General features: G+C 42.3%; 1 protein-coding gene across 8 annotated transcripts in view; it reads right to left on the minus strand.

The window, feature by feature from the left end:
• Positions 1–26182, minus strand: part of nktr (natural killer cell triggering receptor) — a 222223-nt gene that overhangs the window by 100482 nt on the left and 95559 nt on the right. For 7 of the 8 annotated variants that reach the window (XM_072254165.1, XM_072254169.1, XM_072254167.1 and 4 more), the window contains one exon: positions 20609–20689. In XM_072254165.1, the coding sequence (XP_072110266.1) occupies positions 20609–20666 (58 nt within the window). In that variant the 5' untranslated portion in view covers positions 20667–20689. Of the gene's footprint in view, positions 1–20608; positions 20692–26182 lie in introns of those variants that run through there. The other variant, XM_072254168.1, reaches the window with a different exon arrangement.

Consider the following 26182-nt stretch of genomic DNA (forward strand, 5'->3'; position numbering starts at 1 on the left):
TAGGGTTAAATAGACAGGTTGCAGGCCAGCATGGCTCAGTGAGCCGGCAGGGCCTGTTTTGCACTATCTCAAAATATATATTTTTTAAATTTAAAAATAAATAAAAAATCTCGAGTTTATTTCCGTGGAATGTGAGGAAACTAGAGTGGCCATAATAAGACCATAAGACATAGGAGCTGAAATAGGCTATTTGGCCCATAGAGTCTATCCTGCCATTCAATCGTGGCTGATCCTTTCTTTCTCCTCCTTACCCCACTCCCTGGCTTTCTCCCTGCAACCTTTGATGCTGTGGTCAATCAGGAACCTATCAATCTCTGCCTTGAACAACCAACGACTTGGTATCCACAGCTGCCTGTGGGAACAAATTCCACAAACTCACCACCCTCTGGCTAAAGAAATTTCCCTGCATCTCTGTTTTAAGTGGATGCCCGTATCCTGAGGCTGTGTCCTTGTTTTAGGCTCCCCCACCATGGGGACATCCTTTCCATATTTACTCTGTCTAGGCCTTTCAACATATGACAGGTTTCAATGAGATCCCCCCACCCCCATCGTTCTAATTTCCAGCAAGTACAAGCCCGGAGCCATCAAACGTTCCTCGTATGATAACCCTTTCATTCCCGGAATCATCCTTGTGAACCTCCTCTGAACCCTCTCCAACGCCAGGGCATCTTTTCTGAGATGAAGAGCCCAAAACTATTCACAATACTCAAGGTGAGGCCTCACCAGTGCCTTATAAAGCCTTAGCATCATATCCCTGCTCTTATCTTCAAGACCTCTTGAAAGGAATGCAAACATCGCATTTGCCTTCCTCACCACTGACTCTAACTGCAAGTTAACCTTTAGGATGTTCTGAACAAGGACTCCCTTTGTATCTCAGATTTTTGGATTTTCTCCCCCTTTAGAAAATAGTCTGCACATTTATTTCTTCTATCAAAGTGCAAGAATATGTATTTTTCAACATTATATTTCATTTGCCACTTTCTTGCCCATTTTCTGAATCTGTCTAAGTCCTTCTGCAGCCTTCCTGTTTCCTCAACACTACCTGCCCGTTCACCAACATTCGTATCATCTGCAAATCTGGCAACAAAGCCATCTATTCCATCATTTAAGTCATTGATATACAGCGTAAAAAGAAGTGGTCGAAACAACAACCCCTGCAGAACACCACTAGTCACTGGCAGCCAACCAGAAAAGGATCCTTTTATTCCCAATCATTGCCTCCTACCAATCAGCCAATACTCCAACTATGCCAGTAACTTTCCTGTAATACCATGGCTCTTAACTTAGTAAGCAGCCTCATGTCTGGCACCTTGTCAAAGGCATTCTGAAAATCCAAATATACATCATCCATTGCATCCCCTTTATCCACCCTACTTGTAATCTACTCAAGTTCCAACAGGTTCGTCAGGCAAGATTTTCCTTTAAGGAAACCATGCTGACTTTGTCCTATCTTGTCGTATGTCACCAAGTACTCCATAACCTCATCTTAACAACTGACTCCAACATCTTCCCAACCAGAGATCAAGCTAAATACCTATAATTTCCTTTCTGCTGCTTCCCTCCTTTCTTAAAGAATGGAGTGACTTTTGCAATTTTCCTGTCCTCTAGAACCATGGCAGAGTCCAATGATTCTTAAAAGATCATCATGATTAATCCCTTCACAATATCTACCGCTACCTCTTTCAGAACACTGGGGTGCAGTTCATCTGGTCCAGGTGTCTTATATCCTCTGAAGTCTTTCAGCTTTTTGAGTACCTTCTCCCTTATAATAGTAACTACACTCACTTCTCTTCCCTCACACCCTTCAACATCTGGCACACTGTTAAGTTTCTTCAACAGTGAAGACTGATACAAAATACTCATTTTGTTCATCGGCCATTTCATTGTCCCCCGTTATTATTTCTCGGACCTTATTTTCTAGCAGTCCTATATGCACTCTCGTCTCTCTTATATTTCACATACTTGAAAAAGCTTTTACTATCCACTTTGATATTGTTTGCTAGCTTGCTTTCATATTACATCTTTTCCCTCCTAATGATTCTTTTAGCTGCTTTCTGCAGGTTTTTAAAAGCTTCCCAATCCTGTCTTCCCACTAATTTTTGCTTTGTTATATGCTCCCTTTTGCTTTTACATTAACTTTGACTTCCCTTGTCAGCCATGGTTGTACTATTTTGCCATTTGAGTATTTCTTTGTTTTTTTTTGGAATACATCTATCCTGCACTTTCCACATTTTCCCCAGAAATTCACACCATTGCTGCTCTGCTGTCATCCCTGCCAGCATCTCCTTCCAATTTACTTTGGCCAACTCCTCCTTCATACCACTGTGATTTCCTTTGCTCCACTGAAATACTACTACGTCAGTCTTTACTTTCTCCCTATTAAATTTCAAGATGAACTCAATCATATTGTGATCACCAATGCCTAAGGGATCCTTTACATTAAGCTCCCTAACCGCCTGCAGTTCATTACAGAACACCCAACCCTGTATAGCTGATCCCTTAGTAGGTTCAACGACAAATTGCTCCAAAAAAAAACCATCTTGTAGGCATCCAAAAAATTCACTCTAGAGATCCATTGCCAACCTGATTTTCCAAATCTACCTGCATGTTAAAGTCTCCCATGACTATCATAACATTGCCCTTTTGACATGCCTTTTCTATTTCCCACTGTAGTCCACATCCCAGCTACTGTTTGGAAGCTTGTATATAACTGCCATCAGGGTCTTTTTACCCTTCCAGTTTCTTAACTCAACCCACAAGAATTCAACATCTTCTGATCCTACGTCACACCTTTCTAATGATTTGATGCCATTCCTTACCAGCAGAGACACACGGCCCCCTCTGACTACCTTCCTATCCCTCCAATACAATGTGCAACCTTAGACATTCAGCTGTCAACTACAACCATCCTTCAGCCATGATTCAGTGATGGCCACAACATCATACCCGACACTCTGTAAAAGTGCAATAAGATCATCCATCTTATTTCTTTTACTCTGTGCCTTGAGGGATAACACTTTGAATACTGTATTTTCTGCCCTTTTTGATTCTGTATCCCCAATGCACTGATACTCACCCTGCTGGCTGCAATTTTGTCCTATTAAGAGAGCCCAGAGGAAATCCACTTAATTACAGGGTGGTATGGGGGTGGGGGGAGGGGGAGGGAGACTCCAAAATGCAACACCGATAGCACTAGAGGTCAGAAATGAGAGGCAGATCAATTTGCAGATGTTAATCCCAACAAGTACAAGGTGATGTATTCAAAAAACGTCAAATGGTAAGGTATTAAGGAAAGGGACACTGGGGTTCAAGTGCAACACAAATTGGAAAACATTAAAACAGGTACACAGATGATTAGGCATGCTTGCCTTTGTAGATAGAGTCGTACTGTGTGCAAGTGCGGACTATGTTTGTTAACATCTCCACTTCCAAACTTACAATGGAAAGAAGCTCATTGACAAATCTTGATGAAGACGATTAGACCTAGGATAATGATCTGCAGAAACACACACAAAATGCTGGAGGAACTCAGCAGGCCAAGCAGCATTTATGGAAAAAGGGTACAATCAACGCTTTGGGCCGAAATCCTTCAGCAGGACAGGAGAAAATTTAAAAGGTTGGGGGTGGTGGAGAAGGGGAGATAGGTGAAACCTGGAGTGCTGGGATGAGGATGAAGTAACAAGCTGGGAAGTTGATTGATGAAAGAGCCTTCAATCTGATGGCATGAACATCAATTTCTCAAATTTTCAGTAATGTTCCCCAACCCAACCCCTCCCCTCCTTCTCCACTTCCCATCCCCTTTTCCCTCTCTCACCTCATCTCCTTGCATGCCCATTACCTCCCTCTGGTGCTCCTTCCCCCTTTTTTCTTTCTTCCATGGCCTTTGTCTTTTTCACCAATCAACTTCCCAGCTCTTTACTTCATCCCGCACGCCCCCGCTTACAGATTTCACCTTATCACCAGGTGGCTCTCTCTCCTCCCCCCCCACCTTTTAAATCTACTCCAGCTTTTTTTCTGCAGTCCTGCCGAAGGGTTTTGGCCCAAAACGTCAACTGTACTTTTTTCCATAGACGCTGCCTGGCCTGCTGAGTTCCTCCAGCATTTTGTGTGTGTTGCTCGGATTTCCAGCATCTGCAGACTTTCTCTTGTTTGTAATGATCTGCAGATCTTGTGCAGTGATGTTTTAGGACTGAGATAATTCTAGATAATTCACTTCCAACAACACAACCTATGCGCGAGGTATGACTACATACTCCAGAGGATTTTTTAAGAAACCCTTTTTGATGTCCATTGACTTTAGTTTTACCAGCACACCTTTATGTCACACTCAGTTAAACTCTGACCTCAGTGGCTGGGAAGATGTTGGAGTCAATTATTAAGGATTAGGTCTCAGGGTACTTGGAGGCACATGATAAAATAGGCCATAGTCAAAGGAAAATCCTGCCTGACAAATCTGTTGGAAATCTTTGAAGAAATAACAAGCAGGATAGACATAGGGGAATCGGATTTTTATAAGGCCTTTGACAAAGTGCCACACACGAGGCTGCTTAACAAGCTATGAGCTCATGGTATTACAGGAAAATTTCTGGTATGGATAGAACAGTGGCTGACTGGCAGGAGGCAAAAGAGTGGGAACAAAGAGAGCCTTTTCTGGTTGCCTGCCGGTGACTAGCGGTGTTCCACAGGGGTCTGTGTTGGGACTGATTCTTTTTATGTTATATGTCCTGACGAAGGGTTCCGGCCCGAAACATCAATCGATCTTTTTCACGGATGCTGCCCGACCTGCTGAGTTCCTCCAGCGTGTTGTGAGTGTTGCTTTGACTCCAGCATCCGCAGATTATTTTGTGTTTACAACCAGAGGACTCAGCCTCAGAACAGAGATGAGAAGGAATTTCTTTAGCGAGATAGCGGTGAATCTATGGAATTCTTCGCCACAGGCAGCTGTGGAGGCCAAGTCTTTATGTATGTTTAAGACAGAGGTTGATAGATTCTTGACTGGTCAAGTCATTAAGGGATACGGGGGGGAAGGCAGGAGACTGGGACTGACAGGAAAGCTGGATCAGCCATGATGAAATGACAAAGCAGACTCGATGGACCAAATGGCTTAACTCTGTTCCTATATTTTATGGTTTATGTTGAGGGCACTCACTCTCACCTCATCTCCCAAAGTCAGCTCATGTTTGGACCGTGGCCAGGATGAGACCTGAAGCCAAGTCATCCTGTCAAACCCACAGACTGGGCACTGACGAGCAGATTATTAGTGACCATTGACAAAACTATGCATCACAATTCTGAGGACTGCGGGAGACCAACAGGTGGAAATGAGCAGAATATAGAAAAAGAAATGCTGGTAAAACCAAGTCAAGCAACATCAGTAGAAAGAAAAATTATCAACATTTCAGGTCTGTGATAATTTATTAAACGATGATTAACTGGATTGGACTTGAGCTGAATTTGGAAGTAGGAGACCCCTGGCAATTTCCCACAAATCTATGTTGTAATTGTACTAATACAGATGGGCTACAGGTGCAGCTGATCTTAAGTTCTACAGATGAGATGACATCTGGTCCCACACCTTTTGCTATATCTAGTGCTTCCAAACATTGCCTGATTTTTGTGAATAAAACTGTCTGAAAATTAGAGACCTTCTTAGTAAGCTGAAATTTCTAATCTCCTCAGCAGTTCTGGTTTAATATAGCTGCAAATCTTCATTTCTACCTTCCGTGCTCATATGCTGGGCTTTGTTGCATTGAAGATAGGGATGGTCCTAGAGTCTCCTCGTCCTCTTAGCTGTTCAATTGTCCACCATTCACAAGTAGAAGTGGTAGGGCTGAAGAACTTTGATGTGATCAGTTAGTTGTGAGATTGCTACCTTCTGCCGACTCGATACTATTCAGTAGACTGTTAGCTCACATTTAAATATGCTTGGTGCTGTGCACAACATATCCTTCTGTACTCAAATTGAAGTTCATTAATCTCACAGCCGGAAAGAAGCTGTTACCAGTCTGGCAGCCATAGTCCTGATGCTCCCGTACCTCCTTCCTGATGGTAGTGGGTTAAAGAGATTGTGGGATGGTGGTCGGGATCCTCAACAATGCTTCAGGCCCTTCGTCTATAACTCTACCAGTAAATGCTGCAAATAGGGGAGAGATTCGGTGATCCTCTCAGCGTTTTTTTTTACGCTATTCTCTGTAGGGTCTTGTAGCTTCTGTACCACACAATGATGCAGGCAGTCACAGCACTTTCGATGGTGCTCCTTTACAAAATTGTTAGAATAGGGGCAGGGAGCCTTGTACGTCTCTACCTCCTCAGAAAGTGCAAACGCTAACTAATGAGGTGGTGTTTTGGGTCCAGGTCAGATTGTCCGTTAGTTATGTGTGCACCTAGAAACTGTGCTCTTCGCTCTCTCCACAGCAGAGAGATTGATGCGCAATGGAGAATGGTCAACCTGTGCCATCCTGAAGTCCACAATAATCTCTTTTGTCTTGTCCATGTTGAGAAGCAAGTTATTCTCAAACTATTCCCCATGGTTGCGCCTCCTTCTACTACCCATTGTGCTTTCCCTTATTCCTTCTTCACCTTTCCAGCCTATCCCCTCCCTGCCTCCCCTCCCCCACCCCTTTGTCTTTCCCCTCACTGGTTTTTCACCTGGAACCTACCAGCCTTCTCCTTCCCACCCTCCCCCCACCTTCTTTATAGGACCTCTGCCCTTTCCATCTTCAGTCCTGACGAAGAGTTCCGGCCCGAAACGTTAACTGATCCTTTCCACGGATGCTGCCCGACCTGCTGAGTTCCTCCAGCGTGTTGTGAGTGTTGCTGTTGTTTGGGTGCCTGTGTACCTCACTGACCAGTTTTGAGATGCTAAATCTATATTAAATCTGTCCCATTCAGCAAGTCTGTTGCACCACACAACATAACAGGACACACTGAAGATGAGTGACAACTTACTGCCAGTTCTCAAAGCAAGAAATATAAACAAATACTTTAGTAATAACACTTCCTGTAAAACATTATGGTAAACAATCACCGCAAACAACGAAGAGGCGAGCAATCAAGGTTGAACAGTGTATTGTATAGATACTTTGAACTTTTGAACTGTCTAAGGTAAGTTAGCATCCATTCTTCAGAGTCCCTATATCTTAAAGGATAATTTCAATCCACAGCCGCTTAATAAAGGATTTATTTTATTGATTTCTACAAACCACAATCAGATCCTGCTTTTCTAGTCATCCTCAGAGAATGAGGATTTAGTCAAGTTGCATTAAAAAATTCATGTAAAATTCCTTTTAGACTTTTACAGCCTAGAAACATCTCCAAAGCACTTTGCAATCATTATACTTGATAAAAAGTAATAGGTGTAGCTAAGTAGGAAAACGTGTCAGCAAATGCTGGCTGAAAGATACTTGTCAAGAGAATAGCTATGCTTTTTCCAAACACCGTCTTGAGTTGGTTTATAAAGAAACAGACCAATTTTTTATAACTATTAGCTGACATTGGGCATTAGTTAATATAGCGAGTATGTCCAAATGACGACATTCTGCATTCTGTTACTGTTTTTCCCCCGGTTATACCTTGATGTATTGATGTGATAAAATGATCTGTATGGATGGTATGTGAAATTGTTTTTCACCTTACCTCTGTATATGGGACAATAATAAACCCATTTGCCAAATTTTAGACCCCCATAGCCATTGAAATAATTACACTAGCAACTACACCCAAGTTCCCCCAACACCCTACAAAATTTAAAGAAAAAGATTAGCTTTTTTTGCTGCATGTACATTGAAACATACAATGAAATGCATCTTCTGCGCTAATGACCAAAATAGTCTGATGAGGCAGCCCCCAAGAATCACCAGGCCTCCGGCACCAACATAGCATGCCCACAATGAACTAAACCTAACCCATATATCTTTGGGATGTGGGAGGAGACCCACACGGTCACGGGGAAAATGCACAAACTACTCAGAGAGAGCAGCAGGAATTGAACGCAGGTTTCGATGCTGTAAAGCGTTACGCTAATCCCTACACCACTGTGACATCGAGTCATTGGACATAACCAAGAATTCATTACAAAATCAATACAGAGTAATTTATAAGTATGCTAGGTTGTAAGCTAACCAATCACATTATTATTCTGTTCATTTCACTCTGCTTACGCAAGATGCTATGGCAAATGGCCTAAGCCAGACCAGACTTTGGACTCACGTCATCTTAAAAACAATGAATGGAGATAGTGGTGACACAGCCTGTGAGCTTCTCTACATCACAGTCAACTTCACTTTTGGCTTCAGTTCAATCTTCCCCCATAAATCTCATCAAATCTCTCAAAACTAACTTGTACTTTGGTTTCACTTCATTACAAGAAGAATCAGGAACACAAAAATTATAACCATCAATTGGAGAACTAAAGCCTTCAAAATAATTTCACTATAGTATAAAAGAAAAACATAACACAAACTGAAATGAATGAAGGAAATCCTCATCAGGTCGATCAGCCCAACTGGTCCACGCCAATCAACATTCCAAGAAAAGTGGAAGAACAGGTAGTGGCAGAGAGTCTGCAGAAGGATACGAACAGGCTGGGAGAGTGGACCAAGAAATGGCAGGCAGAATACAACATACAGAAGTTTCATGTTTTGCACTTTTGGTAGGATGAATAAAGGTGTAGACTTTTTTTAATACATGGGGAGAACATTCACAGGTTCAAAGGTGCAGTTGGGCTTGGGATTCTTAGTTCAGCATTCTCTAAAGGTTAACTTATGGGCCAAGTAAAGGTGGAAAATGCAATTTTAGCATTTGGGTCAAGAGGACTAGAATGTAAAAACAAGGATATACTGCTGAAGCTTTATAAAGGTAATGGTCAGACCACACTTGGAATATTGCGAGCAATTATATTCTGTACCTAAAGAAAGATGTGCTAACCCTACAGAGGGTCCAGGGAAGAAGCTTTACTAGAATGATCACAGGAATGAAAGAACTTACGAGCAGCGTTTGATGTCCTTACACAGATTACTTCTGTGAATCTGTGGAGTTCACTGCCGCAGGGTGCTCTGTAGCCAAATCATTGGCATACTTAAGGCAGAGATTGACAGGTTCTTGACTGGTACGGTGGTTAAGGGTTTATAGAAGGAAGTCAAGGGAGTGGGGTTTAAAAATAGACCAGCCATGATTGAATCACAGAGCACACTCAATGGGCTGAATAACTTAATTCTGCTCCTATGTCATATGTGCATGTGTAACCGGTTCTAATGTATAAACCTTGTACAATCCCAATTGCTGTATTGACTTTCATTTAAGGTAAATTGCTCCTCCTCACTAAAACTCACAATTTTACATTACAGTTTACAGAGACTGAAAAAACCCACACAGTCCATTGAATCTCACCCAACACTGACAGCTTTTCAGAGTCTCAACCCCTCTTCTCCAAGCCTCCAATCAATCTATGTTGATTTGTTTTTGATTCACAGCCCACGCCAACAGATAAAAGATGTGTTAAACTATTACAAATTTCCAAGTGTTTCCTTATGAGGAAATAAGAGTAAACACTTCCCATTTCTTTTCCAAACTGCAAGTGTTGGTTAGAAAAACGGTGGGAAGTAATTATTGAATCTGGCAGCATGAGGGAGCCAAACATGCACACAATTTCAGATCTCCAGGATTTAATGCCTAGAATGCCACTAATGATGTTGATCAACTATTTCAGTCTCAAATTAATTCCTTCAATTTTACCCTGACTCAGTCGTCAAAGTATCTTTTCAAAGGGATCAGACAGGTGATTAAAGTTGACTTAATTCTTTGGAACTCTGAATTATGTAATTCCATACATGACATGGAAATGCTGAAAAAGACAAATGAGCAAAAAAAGGCACGATAAATTCAGAGTTACAACCAAAAGTACAAAAACCTCTTATTTCACATAATATATATTCAAAGTTCAAAACAAATTTATTATCAAAGTACATATATGTCACCAGATACAACCCTGGGATTCATTTTCTTGTGGGCATTCACAGTAAATAAAAGAAACACAATACTATCAGTGAAAGACCACACCCAACAGCACACCCAACAACACAATGTGGAAGAAAACAAACTCTGCAAATACAAAAAGAGGAAAAAAGGAAGTAATAAAGAATAATAACAAGTAGAGAACTTGAGATAAAGAGTCCTTGAAAGCAAATCCATTTCACTGGGAACACTTCAGTGATGAAGTTATCCCCTCTGGTTCAACAGCCTGATGATTGAGGAGTAATAACTGTTCCTGTATCTGGTGGTATGGGCCCTGAAGCTTCCTGATGGTGGCAGCGAGAAGAGAACACGGCCTGGATGGTGTGGGTCCTTGATGATGCAGCTTTCCTGTAACCACGCTCCATGTAGCTGTGCTCAATAGTGGGGATGGTCTTGCCCATGAAGAACTTGTCCATATCCACAATTTCTTGTAGACTTTTAGTGTTTCCATACCAGGCCTTGATACAACCAGTCAATATACTTCCCATCACACATCTACAGAGGTTTGCCAAAATTTTAGATGACACGCTGAACCTTTGCAAACTTCTAAGAAGATAGAGGCACTATCGTGTTTTTTTCATTATAGCATCTACTTGCTGGACCTAGGACAGATTCTCTGAAATGATAATATTGAGGAATTGAATGACAGGTTGTTGTTCAGGCACCACTCAGCAAGACTGAGATCTGCAAGTAAGGAAATCAAAGATCCAGTTGCACAAGGAGGTATTGAAGCCTAGGACTTGAAGCATATTGATTGATTTTGAGGGGATGATAGTACTGAAGTACTTCTTCACAGTGGATGCAGGTGCTACTTTACATTAGTCATTGAGGCAGGTTACCAGGTTCTGAACTGAAGCCTGCTTGACGCTGGTGGGAACTTCAGACTGCTGAAGCAAGAGATCGAAGATATTGGGGAACATTCCAGCCAATTGATCAGCACAAATCTTTAGTACTCATCTGGAACAGATACATTCTGTGGGTTCTCCCTCCTGAAGGATAGTCTCCCATTGGCCCCACGGACTGAAATCATAGGGTCGATGCCTTGGTCAACAGACCTGAATGCCACTGATCTGGCACTCAGAAAACTGTGGTAAAGTTTAAAGCGCTTTTATAAAATTTATAAATTTTATTACCATAAAACTACTCAATCTGGACCACATCTCTACCATAACCATTCAAGGATATAATGCTGAGGCTTGATAAAACATTGCTCAGACTGCACTTGAGACTATTGTGGGCAGTTTTGGGCCCCCTATCTAAGAAAGTAAACATTGGAGAGGGTCTAGAGGAAGATCATTAGAATAATCCTGGGAATGAAAGTGTTCATATGGGGAGCGTTTAACTATACTCATTTGAGTTTAGAAGAATGGGGGAGGGGGAAACTTCATTGAATCCTCTTACATATTTTAAGGCCTCTAGGTAAAGTGGACGTGGAGAGGATGTTTCCTATAGTGGGGGACTCTAGGGCCAGAAGGCACAACCTCAGAATAGAAGGACATCCCTTTAGAACAGTGAGAGGAGGAATTTCTTTAGCCAGAGAGGGTGGCGAATCTATGGAATTCATTGGCACAGATGGCTGTGAGAGCCAAGCCATTGGGTATATTTAAGGCGGTGACTGACAGGTTCTTGATTAGAAACAACATCAAAGGTTACAGGAAGAAGGCAGGAGAATGGGGTTGGAGGGATAATAAATCAGCCGTGATGGAATATGGTGGCAGAGCAAACTCAATGGGCCAAATGGCCTAATTCTGTTCTTATGGTCATTCAATCCGTTAACAGGAAGAGGCAGCAGAAGGATGTGCAAGTTATAAATCGCTGAAAGTAGAATCCAGGGTGTGGTTCTAATTCAAAGGCTGAGAATTAGATAGCCCCCCTTGAGGTTTAAAGCATAATGCTTGCTAGGAGTTGGCCCAGTGACAGCCTTACCTGCAGCAATTCAGGGATTTTGCCCTGGTGAGCCATATAAAGGATTTCATTGAGGCCCACTATGTTTAAATAAATTCACATTTTTCTTCCCCCGCCCCCCCCGAACATTTTAAAAAGAGCAGCAAGCCTATGGCTTTGTTACATTAAGGGAGCAACCCATTGAGAACTATTGAACAATTTCTTGTTTCATATCAACAAACTAATCATGAGGACAAAGCCAATGAATACAATTCAGCAAATCATTTGAAACTTAAGCTCTTGACTGAATATTATGGTTGCAAGAGGAAAAAGATCAATGGAAACAAGAGATTAACTGGATAACTGATTAACTCTGAAGACTGGGACAAACATGAAGGGTTGTACAATTCCATAGCCTAGCCTCAGTAACATGGCTTGGGATGTGGTGCAGCACTGAGGGGAGAATTTCTGCCGACTGCAAAATGACTCTCATCGGAAAACAGGAGTATGTGTCGGTGAGACATGCTTGCCTCTCCCCAAGCCTATTTAAGTTCACTCAGGAAGAATGAGCTATATTTCTACCTTTGTTAAAAGGGTGTTGGGTAAGCAAGTGGCAAAAGAGTACAAAACCTGGCATGTATTCACAATGGAATAAAGGGAATTAATTAGTATTGCAATGGAAGAAAGAATTACAGAGGCATGAAACAGAAGCATGTCCAGGTGGATTGGAGCAGGATACTGGCAAGGATGACAGCACAGCAGAGGTGGAGGGCTGCTGAAGTTTCTGGAAGTAGTTCACAAGGTGCGCAGGATAGATGTGTCCCACTGAAGAAATTGTTCTCAAATGGCAAGGGATGTTAAGGACTGCTTTAAAGCCAAGGAAAGGGCATACAAGGTAGCAAAAGTGAGTGGGAAGTTGGATGATTGGGATGTGTTTAAAATCCAACAAAAGGCAACTAAAATAGCTATAAGGGAAAAGATGAAATATGAGAGGAAACTAGCAGTTGAGCAGACAGTACTGCAGCACAACTAATCTCATGCCCCATGTTGCACAGAACATCACATATCATTTGTGAAAGGCGGCTCCAAGTCAAAGGTGTACAGCGCAGGTTCATGATCAAGCATACTTTCTTCAGCCAATGACTGGTGTGTCAAAGCCAACCTGGATGGGAAAGGCAGTTTCCCGGAGCAAATAGCTTTCACCACATTGCGTCCAGATATAATCGTATGGTCTGACACCAGTAGAGAAGTGGGTATCAGTGAACTCACAGTCCACTGGGAAGACATCGATGAAGCCCATGAGCGCAAGTTAACCAAGTATGCAGAATTAAGATCAGAGTGCAGAGACAGAGGGTGGAAGGTCTCATGCTATCCATTCGAAGTAGGCTGCCGTGGCTTTATTGCGTTCACTTTCCAGAAGTGGCTGCGTGACCTTGGCTTCACTAGAAGAGAGATCAAGTCAACCAGCAGGGCTGTAGCTGAGGCAGCAGAGAAAGGATCAGCATGGGTGTGGACCAAGTATGTCCAGAGGGGCAGATAGTCAGACAGTGTATACATATCTTGCAAACCCTTCAGTAGTTGCTTAGACACCTGAAGAGCAGACTATCTGTTGGATGGAAGTGAACAACAACTCTGATAGAGGCAGATGTCAAATTTTTAAGCTCACCAGTGGGAGGTGGTGCTTTAGCACTGCTGGCCCACCACCTCGAGGGAGTCTTGGTCATAAGCGGGCCGAAACTCCTGAAGACAGGTGGCAGATCAACTGATGATCCCCCTGGTGATAGCACAAGACAGTTAACATCTTAGTCCACATGTATTTTTTAACTCTAAAGAGTAAAAGGGAGATGAGAGTTGATATTGGACCACTGGAAAATGATGCTAGTGAGGTAGTAATGGGGGACAAAGAAATGGCAGATGAACACTCTAGCAGTATGCCAGCGGTCCGTGAGTGCCAGGGAGCAGGAGTGAGTGCCATTGCTATTACAGAGGAAAATGTGCAAGGCAAACTCAAAGGTCTTAAAGTGGATAAGTCACCTCGATCAGATGGACAACATCCCTAGAGTCCTGAGAGAGGTTGCTAAAAAGATAATGGATGCATCGGTCATGATCTTTCAAGAATTACTTGATTCCGGCATGGTCCAGGAGGACTGGAAAATTGCAAATGTCACTCCACACTTTAAGGGAAGAAGGCACAAGATAGGAAATAAGCCAGTTAGCCAAACCTCAGTGGGTGGGAAAGTGCTGGAGTCTATTATTAAGGATGAAGTTTCGGGGTACTTGGAGACTTACGATAAAACAAGTCAAAGTCAGCATGGTTTCTGTTAAGGGAAATCATGCCTGACAACCTGCCAGAGTTCTTCAAGGAAGTAACAAGCAGGGTGGAAAAAGGAGAGGCAGCGAATGCGTTTACTTGAATTTTCAGAACTCATTTGATAAGGTGCCACACACAAGACTGCTTAACAAGATAAAATCCTACGGCATTACAGGAAAGATATTGCCATTGATAGAGGAATGGCTAACAGGCAGGAGGTAATGAGTGCAAATAAAGGGGGCTTTATCTCATTGGCTGTCAGAGATTAGTGGTGTTCCTCAGGGTTCAGTATTGGGACCGCTACTTTTCACATTGTTTGTCAAAGATTTAGATAATAGAATTGATAGTTTTGTGGCAAAGTTTGTGTTTGATACAAAGACAGGTGGAGGGGCAGATAGTGCTGAGGAAGCAATGCAATTGCCGCAGGACTTAAGACAAATTGGAAGAATGGGCAAAAAAGTGGCAGATGAAATACAGTGTTGGGAAATGTATGATAATGTATTTTGGCAAAAGGAAGAATAGTGCAGACTATTACCTAAATAGGGAGAAAATTCAAACATCAGAGGTGCAAAGGCACTCAGGGGTCCTCGTGCAAGACTCCAGAAGGTTAATTTACAAGCTGAGTCTGTGGTGAAGAAGGCAAATGCAATGTTGGCATTTATTTCCAAAAAGGAATACAATATAAAAACAAGGAGATAATGCTGAAGCTTTATAAGACACTAATCAGGCTGCACTTAGAGTATTGTCAACAGTTTTGGGCCCCATATCTCAGAAAAGATGTGTTGTCATTGGAGGGAGTCCAGAGGCGGCTTATGAGGATGATTCCAGGAATGAAAGGATTAACACACGAGGAACATTTGGTAGCTTTGGGCCTGTACTCACTGGAATTCAGATGAATGTGGGTGGAGGGATCTCATTGAAACCTTCTGAATGTTGAAAGAACTAGATAAGGTGGATGTGGAGAGGACGTTTCCTATGGCGGGGGTATCCAGAACTAGAGGGCACAGCCTCAAAACCGAGGGGTGACCTTTTAGAACAGAGGTAAGGAGGAATCTTTTTTAGCCAGAGTGGTGAATCTGCGGTGGAGGCCAAGTCCATGGGTATGTTTAAAGTGGAAGTTGACAGTTTCCTGATCAGTCAGGGCATTAAATGATAAGGCGAGAAGGCAGGTGTATGGGGCTGAGTGGGATTTGAGATCAGCATGATGGAATGGTGGAGCAGATTCAATGGGCTGAATGGCTTAATTCTGCTCCTATGTCTTATGATCAAGTAGATTGGTGAGTTTCATTATTTATGTTAAAATTGAAGTAGCTCAGTTAGTTTATTAACAAAGTACATATGACTAACCTACGAAGCCACTTTCAGGGAGCTATGAACTTGGAACTCCAAGGTCCCTCTGCTCATCAACACTTAATACTACACTGAGATTCATACCCTTGCCAGCGTTCAGAATAAATACAGGTGTGCGCCGCTTAACGTCCATTCGGACAATGTCTGATCGCATATACGTCCGTAGTCCTGATCGGAGAATGTGACGTAGCGGACATAACCAATCTCGCGTATCGCGCGTCTTTTGAGTGTAGTAGCGTTATCTCACTGCTTAATTTTCTTTCGAAAATATTACCATAAAATGCACCATGGCTTCCAAGCGCAGCAAAACCACTCCTAGTGATAGCAGCAGCAAGAGGCAAAGGAAAAGTATTGATTTGGAAGTGAAACAATAGGTTATTAAACAATATGAAGGTGGAAAACCAGTGAATGCTATTGCTCAGGATTTAGGTATGTCGAACTTGACAATCACAACGATCCTGAAAAACAAAGAAAAAATTCTCCAAGCTGTTAAAGGATCGGCTTCACTGAAAACTACAAGGCTCACGAAAATGCGAGAGAGACCTGTATTGGATATGGAGAAATTGCTAATGACATGGATTTAGTCAATACAGGTACACTACAGTACTCCATATAGGTTTGCTAAGTATATAATATGGTGTTCGCACAACATCCAAATCACATAACGTCCAATTTCACAGAACGTATCGTGGACGTTAAGCGACACATACCTGTACAAAGAAATAGAATCAATGAAAAGCTTAATTTGCCAGTAGGAATTAATATAATGCCTCTCATAATCTTATAAACCTCTATCAGACCTCCCCTCAGTAAACACAAAATAATCTGCAGATGCTGGGGTCAAAGCAACACTCACAACACGCTGGAGGAACTCAGCAGGTCAGGCAGCATCCGTGGAAAAGGTCGGTCAACGTTTCGGGCCGGAACCCTTCGTCAGGACTGAAGAGGGAGGGGCAGAGGCCTTATAAAGAAGATGGAGGGAGAGTGGGAAGAAGGCTGGTAGGTTCCAGATGAAAAACCAGTAAGGGGAAAGATATAAAGGTGTGGGGGAGGAGAGGCAGGGAGGTGATAGGCAGGAAGGGTGAAGAAGGAATAGGGGAAAACACAATGGGTAGAAGGAGGCAGAACCATGAGGGAGGTGGTAGGCAGCTGGGGGAGGGGGCAGAGTGACATAGGGATAGAGGAAGGGAGGGGGAGGGAATTACCAGAAGTTGGAGAATTCTATGTTCATACCAAGGGGCTAGAGACTGCCTAGACGGTATATGAGGTGTTGCTCCTCCTACCTGAGTTTAGCCTCATCATGGCAGTAGAGGAGGCCATGTATGGACATATCTGAATGGGAGTGGGAAATCTCCTCTACATCGGTGAAACCCGACACAGATTGGGGGACCGCTTCGTTGAGCACCTCCACTCCGTCTGCCAAAACAGACAGGATCTCCCAGTAGTCACCCACTTCAACTCTGCTTCCCACTCCCATTCAGATATGTCCATACATGGCCTCCTCTACTGCCATGTGAGGCTAAACTCAGGTTGGAGGAGCAACACCTCATATACCGTCTAGGTAGTCTCCAGCCCTTTGGTATGAACATAGAATTCTCCAACTTCCGGCAATTCCCTCCCCCCACCGCAGCTTCCTCTATCCCTATGTCACTCTGCCCCCTCCCCCAGCTGCCTATCACCTCCCTCTTGGTTCCGCCTCCTTCTACTACCCATTGTGTTTTCCCCTATTCCTTCTTCACCTTTTCTACCTATACCCTCCCTGCTTCCCCTTTATCTTTCCCCTTACTGGTTTTTCACCTGGAACCTACCAGCCTTCTCCTTCCCACCCTCCTCCCACCTTCTTTATAGGGCCTCTGCCCCTTCCCCCTACAGTCCTGACAAAGGTTTCCAGCCCGAAACGTCAACCGATCTTTTCCACAGATGCTGCCCGACCTGCTGAGTTCCTCCAGCGTGTTGTGAGACCTCCCCTCAGCCTCCACCGATCCAGAGAAAACAACCAAAGTATGTCCAACCTCTCGTTATAGCCCATGCCCTCTACCAGGTAATAAACTAGTAAACCTTTTCTCCAAAGCCTTAACATCCTCCCTATAAATGGGGCAACCAGAACTGTACGCGATACTCCTGATGCAGCCTGAGTTTTATAAAGCTGCAACATGACTTTCTGACTTTTGAACTCAATGCCTCAGCAAAGAAAGGCAAGCAGGCCATATAATTTTCCTGCAAACCCTATCAACCTGTGTAGCCACTTTCAGGAAGCTACGAACTTGCTCCCCCAAGATCCCTCTGCTCAGCAACACTTTTAAAGGTCTTGCCCTTAACAGCATACTGTCTCTTTACATTTGACCTACCAGATGCAAGACTTCACATTTGGATGGATTAAATTCAATCTGTCAATTCCCCATCTATATCTGCATTGATCCATATCTTGTATTGTCTGTCAGTCATCAGACTTTCCACAACATCATCAAATTTCGTATCGTCAAACTTACTATCCCATCCAGCTACATTTTCCACCCAGGTCATTTATAAACATCACAAACAGTAGAGATCCCAGCACAGATTCCTGCAGAACACCACTAATTACAGACCTCCCACTAGAGTAAGTCCCTTCAACCACTGCCCCGTTTCTATGGGCAAGCCAATTCTAAATCGAAACAGACAACTTACCATGAATCCCATCCACCATGTGATGAGGCCAAGGCCCCAGCAATCTCCTCTCTTGCCTCTCTCAACAACCTGGGGTTTATCCAATTAATGCCTGGGGACTTATCCACCTGAATGCTCTTTAGGAGACCCAACACTACATCCTCCTTTACCTTGAAATGCTTTAGCATATTAAAATGCTCGGCACTGACCTCCCTATCCTCTACCATCCTTCTCCTTGGTAAATACTGATGTAAAGTACTCATTAAATACCTCACCCACATCCTCTGCATCCAAGCAAGTGTTCCCTTCCTTATCCTTGAGCGGTCCTATCCTCTCCCAATTAACCCCTTGCTCTTGATACATGTACAGAAAGCCTTGGGATTCTCTCTAACCCTACTTGCCAAGGACATTTCACGGCCCCTCCTGGCTTTCCCAATTCTCTCCTTCAATTCTTTTCTGGTTTGTTTATAATCCTCAAGGGCTCTGTTTGATTCTAACTTCCTAACTTCTATACACTTTTCCATTTTTGGACTAAATTCGTCACATCTCACGACATTCAAGGTCCTCTTACCTCCCGATCTTTGTTTTTCCTTCTGACTGGAACATACCTGTCCTGTACTGTGTGCAGTTGGTCTTCAAACACCTTTTACATGTCCATAAACAGCTGCTCCCAATTAACTTTTGCTAGTTCCAGCCTAATGCAATCTGTAATTTGCCCTGCGCCAATTTAACACTCTTCCACAAGGTCTATACTTATCCTTATCTATCACTATTTTAAAAATAAAGGAGTTTTGGTCAGTGTTCCCAAATGCTCATCCACTGAAAGGTCATGTCACCTGGCCAGGCTCATTACCCAACACCAGGTCTACTACAGGCCCACCTCTTGTTGGACTATCGACATATTGACTTAAGAAACCCTCCTGATGCACCCAACAAATTCTGCTCAATCTAAACCCTCTTGCAACCAGAAGGTCCCAGTCTATATTAACAAAATTGAAGCCCCCATGATAACACCCCTGTTTTTTTTTTACACCTTTTCTTAATCTGTCTGCATATTGGTTCTTCAATGTTTTGGTGGCCATTGCGGGGGTGGGGGGGTGTTCTATAGCACAATCTTAAATTGATTGCAGCCTTCCCATTTTTGAGTTATACCCATACAGACTGAGTGGATTCCATTAAGACCCCTGTGGGTGCATCTCCCCCAACTCTTTTACCTCCCTATCTTTTCTAAAAGATCAAAACCTTGGGATATTAAGCATCCAATCCTGTCCCTTTCTCAACCAAGTCTCTGTAATGACCACATCAAAGATCAATGTACTGATCCATGCTCCAAGTTAATCACCTTTACCCATAATACTCCTAGCATTAAAATACCCACACTTCAAACTATGCATCACATCACATCCATTATTCTGCTCCTGCCTGTTTATATTGACCCTGACATCTACTGACTCACCCAAACCAACTTAAACTAAAATGGCTGTACTTTAAAAATGTAAAAGGTTAGTAATGCCAAACTAATGACAGGTCCCAAGTCTGAAACTTCGTCTCTTTATTCTTTCCTATAGATGATGAGTTCCTCCGGTATGTTGCGAGTTACTTTGGACTTCCAGCATCCGCTGAACCGCTAGTGTGAAGATTAATCTAATTTGACCTTCTCCTCAAAGTTGCAAATTTGTGTGAGATGCAATAGCCAAGGGAAGATGAGTTGGGTTGCATTTGTCTGCAGCTACACTACTGCATAATTAGGAACTGCTGTGCACTTGTTCTTGCAGAAATATGGCTCCAGAACAACATCCCATGTATCATCAATCTACAAGCCATATACTCAGGGATGTGGGCTATATTTTTTGTGACTGTTTTTCTGTTATTGTAATTAAATGTGACATGTGCTTGTGGTGTGCCTGACTGTTAGTAGTGTTTTGCACCTTCGCCCAAACTGATGCTGTTTTGTTTGGCTATATTTATGTGTGTGGCTGAATAACAATTAAACTTGAACTTTAACTCTTGTCGTCACATGTTAGAACTAGAATCTAGCTCCACACTGTAGCTTAGTAATGTTAAGGGTCCACACAGTAAGTGTAAAAAAGAATAAGAGTATTTAAATCATTGGGTACTAAGCTGTCAAAGTTAATGTGAATCATTCAATAGAAGCTAAACACAGTTTCACCTATTCACTTATCCTTGAGGCTAAAGAGCACGAGTCAACCCCCCCGCCAGGCAGCATAAATGCAGTTTTCAGTTTGTACTCGCTCGACCAACATTTCCTATTTATGAAGCTGTTTAAAACGCAGCTGAATCACAACAGGAAGCACTGCAATAATCACTTTAATGAACAACCTATAAAAATGGCAAAATTTATCAACGTAAAAATGCTTGCTGGGAAGAAAGAGGGAAATATCTTACCTGGAGCCCTGTTTATTTCCACATCGAAGTAACACTGCGGGCGGTTCTTTACCCCCATCACGGCATACACTCTGTGCACACCTAGATTAGAACAAAGAGGAGCATGCTGTTGGCAAGATTGCTGTATTGATCCCAGCTGAAACTCGAAGCTGCTTTGCTATAGAGAGAGGCTTCCTCCTGAAGCCCGACAATATATTCTCTCTTTCCCTCTCCCCACACTCCACCTTCCTCACCCCCAGGCTTTTTGCTGCACCAATTCTGATGCAAGCAAAGGCAGCACATCCTTATGCTCATGCCTGACAGCACGTGAATGAACTACTCAAAGGAAGGAGGGTGAGGATTCAACTCTGCAAGAGTGCGAGAGGATTTAAATTTATATATGCACACTCATCTGTTTTGAATAGCGCCCCTCCAGCCCACTAAACAGACGCTGCAGAATAATGACAGTTCTGTATTAAAGCAGACTGTGCTACTGAGCTAAGGGACATTAAATGAAAGAACTAAATCTAGAAGGACACACGATAATACAATGAATATTTAAGCACAACTAAAAAACAAGACGCAACATAATAAAAGAAAAATACCTTTATATGTAAATGAAAAAACCTCTTAATTGTAGCTGGAAAGCCTATAAACAAAAGTGAAAATATGCAGTCAAGATGAAAGGCTAAACGAGACTGAAATGGAAATATGATTATACCAGAACCTCTACACTACATCTATTTGGTACATTGATAACTGGGTCTTTCATAACTTTCAAAACACCCCAAACTGTTTTTACATAAAATGAAGCACTTTGAAAGTGTAGCATCTTTTCTCACCTAGGACTCTGGCAGCAAATTTGAGCACCAACTTTGACAAACAGCAATGTGATAACCATCCTTAATGCAAGTTATAACAACACAGCATAGCAAATTCCTAATACAGTCAACCTTCACTAATCCGACTACCTGTAATCTCGTTCCTTCGATAATCCGGCACTGATTTCAAATTTTCTGCGCAACTGTAATTTCAAATTTCCCAGGCCACCGTACTAATCTGCTGCAGATTGTTTTGGTTGCACTAGATCTGTTCACGTGTTGGCGCGCTCTTGTAAGCATAGACAGGCGATTCCTGCTTGTTTTCCTGCATTTATTAATATCATTGGCTTTTTTTTTTATCCCCAATTATGGCCCCAGTGAGCAAAGGAAATGCACCTCGTTCAGCAGACAAGGAAGCAGCAGCAGAGTTCGCTGACGAGTTCGCCAAGTTAGTCTCTGATGAAAAATTGAGCCCCGAGCAGGTGTACAATGCTGATGAGACTGCTTTGTATTGGAGATGTACACCAAGAAGAACACTAACAACAGCAGATGCAGAATCGCCAACAGGGTATAAGGCATCGAGAAATCATGTGACTTTGCTAGGCTGCTCTAATGCTGCAGGAGCCCACAGATGTAAGTTACTGGCCATTGGCAAAAGTTTACGTCCCAGGGCCTTCAAAGGTATGACGCAATTTCCTGTGATTTACCGTGCTAACAAAAACGGATGGATTACAACTAGCATCACACTAGAATAGTTTGAAAATTATTTCATTCCCGAAGCACGAGCTCACTGTGACTTTGTTGGCCTGCACCACAACTGTAAGATAATGCTTATTTTAGACAACTGTTCAGCACACCCGAAAGAACTCCTGGTTAAAAAAAACAATGTTTTCGGTATCTTCCTGCCACCTAACTGTACGTCATTAATTCAACCCTTGGATATTAGCATATTACATTCTCTCAAGTCGAAGTATCGTTCCCTGTTTATAAGGCGCCTTTTGAGTGCAGTTAATGCTGGCAGACCGGTAAAGGAATTCACAAAGGATTTTAATATGAAAGAGATGATTTACTGTGCTGTTAATGCTTGGAGGTCTGTAGAGCCATCCACACTGAAGAATGGTTGGCATAAATTATGGCCAGGTTTAATGATTGAGTCTGTACCTGGTGAAGACACTGGAAATGACTTTACAGGCTTTAGAGTTTCCAAGGAAAAACAGATGATATGTAAACTGCTTTCTTTTGCTCAAAAGCTAACTAATCCTGCTGCCACGGATCTTGCATCAAGGTTCAATTATGACAATGTTGAAGAATGGATGAATACAGATGAGGATGAGCCTACTGTTCATCATTATACTGACTCGGCAATTGTGCAGATGGTTGTACATCCAGAGAAGGAAGATACTGGAGGAGAAAGCAGTGATGAAAATGAGGAAGTTGTAGCAGAGAGACTTTCTATTGACAGGCTAATTAAGTTTGCAGGTGAATTGCTGAAAGGATTAGAGCAACGATGTTTTATAACTGAGCAAGAAATAATGAATGTTTATATGCTGCAGGATAAGCTAATCAGAGAGAGACCAAAATATATGAAACAGCTTACCTTGAAAGAAATGTTCAAAAAATTGCTAGAAAAAGTGCAACAGGGGAGCTAACACTTGAAAATCCAGTGCCATCAATTCTGTTCACCCAGATGTGCTGCCACCAACATTAGTTTGTGAAGAAACTGTTGTGCCAGTTTCAGCACCAGTTCCTGCTGCTTCACTCATTTTTCAAGATGAAGATGTTGATGATCCTGACAACCCCACACTTGCAGACAGGTAACTTTGCCTGAAGGTATATTAAATGTCTCACTTTAGAAGCAGAAGTGCTCAACCTTTCTGTATAAATTGATTCCTGTACATTTACCTGTACCATTTATTTTATCTGTGCCTGTACAGTATATTACTATTAAAATTTCACTTGCTACTCATTTAATATTTGTTTCATTATGATCTAACTTGTACTGATTTACATGATACTTTAAAGGTATGATGAGGCGGTTAGCTATTGGCTTAATGTGATCCTTCTGTAATTCGGCATTTAATCCGGCACTTCTCAGGTCCCTATGGTGCCGGATTAGTGAAGGTCGACCTGTACATATAAATGCATATGGCAAATAAAGTTGATCCCTGATCCTTAGTTGTCATCTGAGAGTAGTTAAATATTGCCACAATCACAAGCGACAATTCCTCTGCACTTCAAAATAATGCCTCCAGATTCCATTCATTCATTTTGAAAAATACAACAGGACTTCTTATTCAACATGTGTATTATATAACTCAAAGGCATGAGTACTGATTTCTACAATTCTAGGCAAGCTCCTCTAATCCTTTCTCCTTCTGACCCACCCAAGTCAGATCCTGATTTATCACATGTACACCAAAATATAGTGAGATGCATTGTTTGTGTCAACAACCAACACATCCAAGGATCACCACACATTCTGGATGCTAGCCTGATTTCTGGGTTTGGGTGACAGAAACAGCGAGGGCAGTACGGTAGCGTAGCAGTTAATGCAATCAATTTACAGTACGTGATCATCCATCAGGGTTTGATTCCTGCTGCTGTCTACAAGGAGTTTGTATGTTCTCGCTGTGACTGCATGGGTTTCCACCAGAACTTGCTTTCCTCCCATATTCTAAAGACACACTGTTAGGATTAGTGAGTTGTGAGCATGTTATGTTGGCACTGGAAGCATGGGAACACTTTCAGGCTATCCAGCACAATCCTTGCTGATTCATTTTGAGGCAAATGATGTATTTTATGTGTGACAAATAAAGCTAATCTTTAAGCACAAGTACTGTGGACTATTGAACTAAGATGCTCAGAATCAGGTTTATCAATAACATATGTCACGCAATTTGTTTTGCAAAGCAACAGCTTAATACACGAAAAATACAAAATGAAAAATAAACAAATATACATATATTAAAGTAGTAGCATAAAAACAGGGCAAAAAAATACCAGAGATAGAATGCATCATCTATTCAGAAATCTGATGGTGGAGGGGAATCTGTTCCTAACACGTTGACTGTGCGCCTTCATTGCTGCACTGCACTGATTGATATGACAGATCATACAGAGGTGCCAATCACCTAGTTTTACATTCAACAGCAATCAGGCATACATCATGCAAGAGTGGTCTGTAGACCAGTATCTGAAAATGAGGAGAAAATATTTTCTCTGCAGCTCTTTCAAGAAGTAGTTTATGATTCAAGTCTGATAGTAAGCAATGAAATTTATTTTCTGCTCCGACATCCACAAATCTCTTGTGCTTCTAATCTGTCCAGTAACAGAAAATGGGACAATATTATAGACGTAGGCACACTCTCTTGGGCTTGTAGAGTTATTCAATTAAGGTGCTAAGAAGGAGCTATTACAGTGATGACTAAAAGCTTTATCAAAGAGGTAGGATTGAAAGAGATAAAGTATGGGGATTTAGGGAGCAAATTTCAAAGTTCAGTATGTCAATTTCAGACTAAACTGCCAAGGTGGAGCCGTCAAATCAAGAACCCCAAAATAGATTCTCACTGGATTTCAGTTACAGTTTCCCAATCAATAAAGAAACCAAGCAGAGGAATGCAAAATAGGTTTGGGCAACAAACTGACACATTTTATACAGTGGCTGCGACCCAGGCTCAATTCTGAACTTGAGTACTGTCGACATGAAGTCAGCCTGTTCTCCGGGAACCGGTCAGCTTCCTCCCAGTTCCCAACAGATGAGTGGTTTACTAAGTTCATTCTCTGCTGCAAATTGCCTCTGGTGTTTGGGTGAATGGAGGCATCTGGGACAGGCATGTTGAGTGGAAATGTGAAAATAGCTTGTGAGGATGATCAGTCAGAGAATGGGATTGCTTAGAGGCAGCAAAGACATGGTGGGTTGAAATTGCCCCCTAGGTCATAACTTAACACCCTTAACCCATGACCTCCAGTTCTAGTCTCACTCAGCCTCAGTGGAAAAAGCCTGTTTGTATTTACCCTACCTATACCCCTTAATTTTGTATTCTTGTCAAATCTCAACTCGTTCTTCTGTATCCTAGGGAATAGCGTCTGACTCTAGTCAACCTTTTCCTACAACTCAGGTCCTGACAACATCCTTGTAAATTTTCTCTGCATTCTTTCAATCTTATTTACATCCTTCCTGAAGGGAAATGAGCAAAACAACACACAATACTCCAAATTCAGCCTCTCCAACATCTTATACAACTTCAACATAACATCCCAACTGCTGTACTCAGTACATTGACTTATGAAGGCCAATATACCAAAAGCTTTCTTTACAGCCTATCAACCTGTGACTCTACTTCGTATTCCCAAATTGCTCTGTTTCACCAAATTCCTCAGTGCCCTACTGCTACAAGCTTTGGTAGTCTTCCACGCTGTCCACTACACCTCCAATCTTGGTGTCATCTGTAAATCTGCTGATCCAGTTAAGATTATCATCCAGATCATAGATATAGATGACAAACAATGGACACAGCACCAATCCCTGCAGCACACCACTTGTTATAGGCCTCCAGTCAGAGGCAACCATTTGCAACCACTCTGACTTCTTCCGTGGAGCCAAAGTCTAATCCAATTTACTGCCTCATCTTGAATGCAAAGCCAGTAAACCTACTTGACCAACCTCCTATGCAGAACCTTGTCAAAGACCTTCCTAAAGTCCACATAGACAACATCCGATGCCTTGCCTTCATCCACTTTCCTAGTACCTTCCTCAAAAACCTCTAAGGTTGGT

The sequence above is a fragment of the Mobula birostris genome, chromosome 3 (genome assembly GCF_030028105.1).
Source record: "Mobula birostris isolate sMobBir1 chromosome 3, sMobBir1.hap1, whole genome shotgun sequence".
In the NCBI taxonomy this organism is placed as follows: domain Eukaryota; kingdom Metazoa; phylum Chordata; class Chondrichthyes; order Myliobatiformes; family Myliobatidae; genus Mobula; species Mobula birostris.